The following is a 10,000-nucleotide window of genomic DNA, read 5'->3' on the forward strand; positions in this document are numbered from 1 at the left end:
AGGTGGCTCAGTAAGAGACATGTACAGTTATTTTTTACAATATGCCACATTTGCATGGCTGTTAATGACTGCAGTTGTCATTAGGGTTGCAAAATTCCGGGAATATTCAAAGTTGGAAACGTTCCATGGGAATTAACGGGAATATATGGGAATTAACGAGAATTAATGGGAAATTAATGGGAATAAACATTGAATGCAACATGCTAGATCTTGCAGCAAGATTATTAGCTCAAACAACCTGATTTAATGCAAATTCAGTAGAATTTCAACCCTGCACAATGCATTCCTCCATCACATGTGCAGTGCATTCTTCCATCACATGCACAGATAATTCCCAGCATGATACACACTACAGCAGGGCTATTGAGGCCACACTAGTAGTTGAGCCCAAGGACTTCATCCTAGGTAAGTTTTGATGATATTACTGGGGTAAATATCTTTGATCTGTGGTATTTAATTTTAATAGAAGTGTAATTGCTTGTTACTGTATGACTGTAGACTACTCCAGCAGACTTCCACTCAAGCTAGCTAGCTGTTCCTGTACTTGTTAAATGATTTTGGGGCCAATATCTCTAGCTAGCTAGGTTTATGTACCACCACAGTCTCATAATGAACTGAAAATATTTATCCGTTAGCCGTGATGCTAATTTTCTCTATGTTAAATCCCATTCATTTATGCTAACAACGTTAGCGATCCAAATTTACCTTTTTTGTGATCTGTAAAGTTCAACTAGCAAATACTAAATCAAAACGTGTAGTTTCCTCTGCCTTCTGTTCTGCTAGCCATTCTGTTGTCACACAAGAATGTAGGTTATAGTTTGATTTAGCATGCTGATTGAGTGTTAATTTATTCATCTAGCCTATTTCTATTCATTTGTCCATCAGTAAAATATTTTGAAAGACTACTCCAGTTGTTTAGCTGACTATTTACATCTGTGTGTGGCATTGCATTAGTGTTTTACAATAATAGATAAATACAAACAGAATAATGCCACGTAAACCATCTGATGTGTGGAGACATTTCACCCCAACCAATGTAGGCGGAAAGGCTGTGTACATTTGCAAATACTGTGCAAAGAGCTATGTCAAAAATGCCACAAAGATGCAGCAGCATATAGACAAGTGTCTAATAATATATAATTATTGTAATTCCCCATTAATTCCCATGGACGGTGTCCAACTTTGAATAATCAAAAAATTGTCAATATTTCCAAACTTCCCGAGCTTAACTTCCCGTGGTAAATTTCCGAAAATTTACCGTAAACTTTCCACCCCTTTGCAACCCTAGTTCTCATTGCATCATACAGTATACGTTTTTGTGTAAGTGGGCCTCGATAAAAACACACTCTTATCACATGGCAACAGATGACTGTGGTCTGGAAGTGTCACGCTGAAGCCAGTGGTGTTTTTTTTCTTTAAAAAGTAGTTCAGCCGAATCAGAATTTACCATGAATTGATTAACGTGGACCCTGACTTAAACAAGTTGAAAAACTTATTCGGGTATTACCATTTAGTGGTCAATTGTACGGAATATGTACTGTACTGTGCAATCTACTAATAAAAGTCTCAATCAATCAATCAAAGCGCCTCTGAGCTATTGTTGTTTACTTGAGTGATGCCATCAATTTCATTTAAACTGCACAAGGTCTCTCAAATACACCTACCACAATGTGTTTACTTATTAGTATTTTTTTTTCAAATGCTGTTGCATGCAAAAGTGAAAATACCTTTGAATTCCTCATTGGTGTTATGTTAGTATGTATGTGGCTAAAAAGCTAATCAAAACATTTGCAACAGCGTCCACCACCGAAAAGTACAGCCACAACGATAAACATAATGGTAAATTAATACCACAAAGACAATGTCAATCTAATCTGATTTCTTTCTTCGTGAAGGCAAATGTTTTGATCTGACTCGTGTACTCGATATGGTGAATTTGTGAAAATGTATGGCTGGTGAATGTATGCTGCTTTATAAACAAACTGTATAGTGAAACTAGAAGGACCTGCAATCCCTTGTTTTGTATGTGGTATATGGATTAGTTTTTCTTTATGCTGGACAAGTACAAAATTAGAGCATAGTGTTCCCTCAATTATGACCATGGAAACATTCCAGACCCCTCGGCAGTAGGTTAAATTCCACAAATTCGGGACACTATTTTACGATTTGTATCAATACTGTATGCATTTAAAGTCTGTATAAGCCCTCCACACAGCTGCACACACACCTGAATATTCAATAGGCTCGTTAAACACTTCCTACACTCTGAAACCTACGTAATTTTAACATGAAAACTTACGGTATATGGGTACTCAAATCTCGATGTACTCAATTGTACTTTAAAATCTGCGATGCCCTGAGACCATTGTAAGCATACAGTGAAATGGCGAGGGGACACTGTATATGTAAAAACTGGCTAAGTTACACAATCACACTTTTTTGATGCACACACTGAGACACATTCCATTTATTTTCACAATTGTTATGTAAGATAGGAACACGTTTTTCTTTTTTAAGGCATTCTCACTCGTAAATAAACGTTAGGACAATGGCAAGGACATCATTAATCTAGCCCTTAAAGCCCATCCCATCAGTTATAATCCTAGTGAGAGCAGACAGTGTACAGTAAGTGGTTGTTTTGTATGTTCATAGTTTGTATTTCTTGTCTAGCACTTAGCATTACTGCTACTTACTGGATCTGCTTACATTGCTATATGCTTAAAATGACCAAAATATGTAAATGTTATGAATGTGCCTGTTACTACATTACATACACACTTACAGTATGTATAAAACCGTTGATGGAGGTTCTTGAATGTTTTTACAGCACTTTATAGGCGGAATAGAGCGAATGCCGTTAGCTCCATTGTTGGCTGACTTTTGCTAGTATTTATGAGTTAGAATGCATAAAAAAAGAAATACAAATGTGTTCTTGTTTTACATAAGGATTTTGAATGATGGGAAAAATTACAAAAAAAGCACAATTCACCTTTGAAAATAAATGCTGTACTAGTGAATGTATAAGCTTGCAAGTTGGGGTACATAGTAGTACCTCAACTTGCAAGTTTAATTGGTTTTGTGACAAAGTTTTAACCTGAAAACACTTGTACTTCAAATCAAGTTAATGGCAGAGAGTAAGACCGGCTAGTTTGGTCGAATCTTACATGATTCACTGTGGCATTTTTACACCAACTAATGGATGCTATTAACTCAAATTTTTGCTAGCAATTTAAAGCATAACAATTAGTCGAGAACTCTTTAAGTTTGGGCACTTTCAAGTTAAGCTACCACTGTAATAAAAATCAAGACAAAGTATTTTTGCCAAATGAACACATGCCTCTGCAGCCATGATCTTTCTCAGGCCTGAGTTCTTCTTTTGTTAATAACATGTCAAAAGAAGACAAAAAGGTAAGTTAATCTATTAAAAATATATACATACACATATATATACACATTCATATGTATACATATACATATATAAACATATATTATATATCTTAATTTCCCCTCGGGGATTAATAAAGTACTTCTGATTCTGATATACACATTTTTTTTTTTTTCCAAGATGGCGGCGCTTCAAGGCAGCGGCTTCTTGCGAGCGCTCCTGGAAGTGTAGACCGATTTGGCAAAAATACCCCTCAATTCAGTCAATTTCATGGCTGGCTCACAGCGTGTTCACTCCGTGATCACTTACGACCGAATTACGATTCTGGATGTGGAGAGATCGGGCCATTTTGGGCTGAAAGATGCGTGTACGGTGGACCTACTCGCTAGCTTGGGAATTCTTCGCGAGCTACATCCAGCAGTGGCCTTTGAAGCAGCGGCGTCCACTACCAGCGGAGACCGTCAACGAAAGAGACGTAAGCGATGCGCTCGGGAAGCAGAAGCGGGGGTGTCGGGCGGGGCTAACAACAAAGCTAAATGCGTTGTTGTTAGCGGGGCTAACAACAAAGCTAAATGCGTTGTTGTTAGCGGGGCTAACGAAAAAGCTAAATGCTAATCCACAAAGAAGCGCTAATAAGGAGTCTGTTAAGATAGAACTAGCCAGCGCCAGGCTGGATAATCCCTGCACACATAGCAATTCTCTTAGAATAATTTACAACTCACATGTTTTTTCTGCGTCAGAGGTGGACATGCATTTTACTGAGGTGGCAAACAATCTAAAAATTCCTGTCATATCAATTCCTAGATATGGTCGAAATTATTTAAAGTGCACTACGCATAATAAACGTAACATTATTAATATTGCTACTACGGATACTTTCAACAAAAACTCCTCAAAACAGCCCACTACCTATAATATGGGCTTTTTAAACATAAGGTCATTGTCTTCCAAAACGTTATTAGTAAATGAAGTCATCAGAGACAACAATCTTGATGTCGTTGGTCTAGCCGAGACCTGGCTCAAACCAGACGAATTTTTTGCGCTGGGTGAGGCGTCTCCTCCTGGCTATACAGGAACGCAAATTGCCCGCCCCATTAAAAGGGGTGGGGGTGTTGCACTAATATACAACAAAAACTTTAGCCTTACCTCGGACCTAAATAATAAATATAACTCGTTTGAGGTGCTTACTGTGAGGTTTGTCACACCGCTGCCTCTGCACCTGGCTGTCATCTACCGCCCCCCAGGGCCTTATTCGGACTTTATCAATGAATTTTCAGAGTTCGTTGCTGATCTAGTGACGCACGCCGACAATATAATCATAATGGGAGACTTTAACATCCATATGAATACCCCATCGGACCCTCCATGCGTGGCGCTCCAGACTATAATTGATAGCTGTGGTCTTACACAAATAATAAATGAACCCACGCATCGCAACGGTAATACGATAGATCTAGTGCTTGTCAGGGGTGTCACCACCTCTAAAGTTACGATACTCCCATACACTAAAGTAATGTCCGATCATTACCTTATAAAATTCGAAGTTCTGACTCATTGTCAACAAACTAATAATAATAATAATAACTACTATAGCAGCCGCAACATTAATACTGCCACAACGATGACTCTTACTGACCTACTGCCTTCGGTAATGGCACCATTCCCAAGTTATGTGGGCTCTATTGATAACCTCACTAACAGCTTTAACGACGCCCTGCGCGACACCATTGATAGTGTAGCACCGCTAAAGCTAAAAAAGGCCCCTAAAAGGCGTACCCCATGGTTTACAGAAGAAACTAAAGCCCAGAGATGATCATGTAGAAAGCTGGAACGCAAATGGCATGCGACTAAACTTGAGGTTTTCCATCAAGCATGGAGTGATAGTTTAATAACTTATAAACGCATGCTTACCTCAGCTAAAGCTAAATATTACTCAAATCTCATCCACCTCAACAAAAATGATCCTAAATTTTTGTTTAGTACAGTAGCATCGCTAACCCAACAAGGGACTCCTCCCAGTAGCTCTTCTTTATGAATTTCTTTAATAAGAAAATTGAAGTCATTAGAAAAGAGATTAAAGACAATGCATCTCAGCTACAACTGGGTTCTATTAACACAAATACGACTGTATATACGACGGACACTGCCCTCCAAAATAGTTTCTCTCTCTTTGATGAAATAACATTGGAGGAATTGTCAAAATGTGTAAATGGGACAAAACAAACAACATGTTTACTTGACCCAATTCCTGGGAAACTTATCAAGGAGCTTTTTGTTTTATTAGGTCCATCAGTGTTAAATATTATAAACTTATCACTTTCCTCTGGTACTGTTCCCCTAGCATTCAAAAAAGCGGTTATTCATCCTCTACTCAAAAGACCTAACCTCGATCCTGACCTCATGGTGAACTACCGGCCGGTGTCCCACCTTCCGTTTATCTCGAAAATTCTCGAAAAAATTGTCGCACAGCAGCTAAATGAACACTTAGCGTCTAACAATCTCTGTGAACCTTTTCAATTCGGTTTCAGGGCAAATCACTCTACGGAGACAGCCCTCGCAAAAATGACTAATGATCTATTGCTAACGATGGATTCTGATGCGTCATCTATGTTGCTGCTTCTTGATCTTAGCGCCGCTTTCGATACTGTTGATCATAATATTTTATTAGAGCGTATCAAAACGCGTATTGGGATGTCAGACTTAGCCTTGTCTTGGTTTAACTCTTATCTTACTGACAGGATGCAGTGTGTCTCCCATAACAATGTGACCTCGAACTATGTTAAGGTAACGTGCGGAGTTCCCCAGGGTTCGGTTCTTGGCCCTGCACTCTTTAGTATTTACATGCTGCCGCTAGGTGACATCATACGCAAATACGGTGTTAGCTTTCACTGTTATGCTGATGACACCCAACTCTACATGCCCCTAAAGCTGACCAACACGCCGGATTGTAGTCAGCTGGAGGCGTGTCTTAATGAAATTAAACAATGGATGTCCGTTAACTTTTTGCAACTCAACGCTAAGAAAACGGAAATGCTGATTATCGGTCCTGCTCAACACCGACATCTATTTAATAATACCACCTTAACATTTGACAAGCAAACAATTAAACAAGGCGACTCGGTAAAGAATCTGGGTATTATCTTCGACCCAACTCTCTCGTTTGAGTCACACATTAAGAGTGTTACTAAAACGGCCTTCTTTCATCTCCGTAATATCGCTAAAATTCGTTCCATTTTGTCCACAAGCGATGCTGAGATCATTATTCATGCGTTCGTTACATCTCGTCTCGATTACTGTAACGTTTTATTTTCGGGCCTCCCTATGTCTAGCATTAAAAGATTACAGATGGTACAAAATGCGGCTGCTAGACTTTTGACAAAAACAAGAAAGTTTGATCATATTACGCCTATACTGGCTCACTTGCACTGGCTTCCTGTGCACCTAAGATGCGACTTTAAGGTTTTACTACTTACGTATAAAATACTACACGGTCAAGCTCCTGCCTATCTTGCCGATTGTATTGTACCATATGTCCCGGCAAGAAATCTGCGTTCAAAGAACTCCGGCTTATTAGTGATTCCCAGAGCCCAAAAAAAGTCTGCGGGCTATAGAGCGTTTTCTATTCAGGCTCCAATACTATGGAATGCCCTCCCGGTAAAAGTTAGAGATGCTACCTCAGTAGAAGCATTTAAGTCTCATCTTAAAACTCATTTGTATACTCTAGCCTTTAAATAGACTCCCTTTTTAGACCAGTTGATCTGCAGTTTCTTTTCTTTTCTTTTCTACTCTGCTCCGGGGTGGACCGCTAGTCTGTTCATCGGATGGGGACATCTCTACGCTGCTGACCCGTCTCCGCTCGGGATGGTTCCTGCTGGCCCCACCATGGACTGGACTTTCCCTGATGTGTTGGACTTTCACAATATTATGTCAGACCCACTCGACATCCATTGCTTTCGGTCTCCCCTAGAGGGGGAGAGCTCTCGGTGAGCTCTCGCTGGCCCTTGAAAATCCGGGGGAGAAGGTGTAAATCTCGCGCCAAGCCGTACCCATATCCGCAGCAGGTCTCCAAGGTGAACAGCCTCTGGCATGTTAGAACAATGTTCTAACATGCATATATATATATATATATATATATATATATATATATATATATATATATATATATATATATATATATATATATATATATATATATATATATATATATATATATATATACATACATATATATATATATATCTTCTTATACGCTTTATATATATTAAAGTGCATTCTACAATTTTTGGTCCTAAATCAAGCATTTTTCAAGCATAGAAAATAGGGATGTTCCGATCAGGGTTGAATACTGTCGATTCTAATACCAATCTTCCATGAGTGAAATAGAACAATACCCATACCGATCACATGTATTAAGTGTACATTGTTCAATCTGTTTAGGGTGAGTGCTTTGAACAGTGTACCAATATCAACACAATATTTAAACTAGTTCCGAAGTCTTTACAATTGTTTGCTCACAACAAAGTCAATAGTACACAATAACTAAACAAGAGTAAAAACTGTACTCTCATACTCATTTAAATAATTTGGTTTTTGCCCTAAAAGTCTTCCTAAGTGAAAGGAATTACTTCCTGATTTTGTAAATAAAAATATAGACTTCTTGAAGAACTTCTTTCTCGTGTTGTTTCAAGCTAGCTTAGCGATTAGAATGCCTGCTCTTGGCTTACTCTTAATGTGTGAAACATATTTAGCTTTGTCCTCTAGTGATAATACTAATTGATAATGATTGGATACTAAAAAATGTAGCTTATTTGCACAATGGAAGTGATTATATTAACTAAGCAGATAACTACCTCTGTCAATCGAGTGACCAAAAAAAATTGTCAGTCAGAGGTCATTTGTCCAAACCGAGCCACGCCGTCCCCCAAGTACTTAAAACATAACACAGGCCTTACATGAAAACTGGCAAAAAGGCACATTTGTGGTATTTCTGGTTTGCTTAGACCCTGTAATGCAGCATAAAAAAACACCACCATTCCAGCTGAACTTGCCTCATTGAAAAGTGTAGACATTACTTAAGGATAAAATTCCTCAGTCAGTCAGGTCTGGTCAGATGATAGTTAAATTCCACAAATCTAACAGAAACACTTGCTTGAGTTCAGGTGTGTTTGAGGTTGTCCTGACTGTGTGAGAGGTGTGTGTCCAGGCCACAGTCAATGTGGGTTCCCAGGTTGCAAGCATCCGTGACTATTCATTTCTTCGAACTACTTCTCTGCAGCGCTAAGATGCTAATAATGGTAACTAAATAGGCATATGTTCACATTACCTGGTTATATTAGAGTACTGGGGAGCACATTCGGGCCTTGAAAATGGTCAGAAATACAAATCGCTGATGAAGCACACCACAGACAATGAAGGCAGACACTGTGTAAACAATGTCTGGGTTCAAGAGGACACAAACCAGGAAGTGCCACTTTTATAAAAGAAAAACAGTCAGCCACAAGCGTGTTTTTAAGAAAATAAACAGTTCCTTGGTTAAGGTCAACAACACAGAAAACCAAACTCGTCGCATTGCATGCGAGAGAAGTGGGTCATGTGGCACAGACATGGCCAACAGCCCCATCTGCTCAGTGTAGCTAGCTAGCTGGCACAGACTGATGGCAAACCAGGACAGTGGGAGATGAGGTAATGACATGGGATGTTATGATGTAGAAGCGTATTATTACACACCTGAAAGTCCAGTAATGCTACAATGTTTTCATGCTTCAGTTCCTGCAAAAAACAGACAAGGCTTTTTTTTTTATTTCAAGGTTACTTTAAAAATGGATGCAGTATTGGTCTTGTACCTTCCATTTACTGTAACAAGGCATTGTGTTAAAGAAAGCAATACCTTTAGAACATAAATAAACAAAGCTTAAAGGCTAGCAAAAATGCTGATTGACTAATTAGTCCTGCTTATGTAAGAAATATAATGCATATAATTTTAAAAATAGTGTTTCAACTACTAAAAAGGTGTGTTTCATCTCACCTTAAGTATTTTGATCTCCTTCCCTAGCAATGTTTGGGATTTGGCCAGGTTCTTTTTGTTGATGCATTTAACTGCCACCTCCCAGTCATGTTTCTGCAAGGAGAAAATGCATACATACCTAACTGGAAATTCCCTCAAAATGCGTGTGATTAATAATACTGTGAAAGTCAGTTTGTGCCATAATAACAAGTAGAACTGAATGAAGAACTCCAAATGCCATATTATGTAAACTAGTTGCCTCCACTGTAATAGAAGCTATGCCCCAATTAATTCCCGAGTGTGTCATACGCTGGGGGAAAAAAAGCGTGCCACACCTCATATAGACACCACCCTGATTATTAGCTATTATGACAGATACTCATGTGTCAGGGCAGCGCTCGAATTTTACTGCGGCACCTGCCGCGACCGCCCTCGTCATTTTCCGTAATGCCCAAAAAATTTACCAACATTTGCGGCAAGAACAGGCCGTGACCGCCCTTGACTTTTTACTTGTTAATGGACAAGGGATGTAACAGTAAACGGTATAATGATCCATCCATCCATCCATTTTCTACCGCTTATTCCCTTCGGGGTCGCTGGAGCCTATCTCA

At 39.0% G+C, this 10,000-nt stretch overlaps 1 protein-coding gene across 1 annotated transcript in view; it reads right to left on the minus strand.

Moving 5' to 3' along the window:
- The window catches only part of LOC133638479 (serine/threonine-protein kinase ULK1-like), a 54,377-nt gene that overhangs the window by 33,899 nt on the left and 10,478 nt on the right, over window positions 1-10,000 (minus strand). The window contains exons 2-3 of the mRNA XM_062031139.1: window positions 9,411-9,503; window positions 9,113-9,154 (exon numbers count right to left, since the gene is read on the minus strand). Of these exons, the coding sequence (XP_061887123.1) occupies window positions 9,113-9,154; window positions 9,411-9,503 (135 nt within the window). The remainder of the gene's footprint in view (window positions 1-9,112; window positions 9,155-9,410; window positions 9,504-10,000) is intronic.

This window comes from Entelurus aequoreus, linkage group LG21 (assembly GCF_033978785.1).
Source record: "Entelurus aequoreus isolate RoL-2023_Sb linkage group LG21, RoL_Eaeq_v1.1, whole genome shotgun sequence".
In the NCBI taxonomy this organism is placed as follows: domain Eukaryota; kingdom Metazoa; phylum Chordata; class Actinopteri; order Syngnathiformes; family Syngnathidae; genus Entelurus; species Entelurus aequoreus.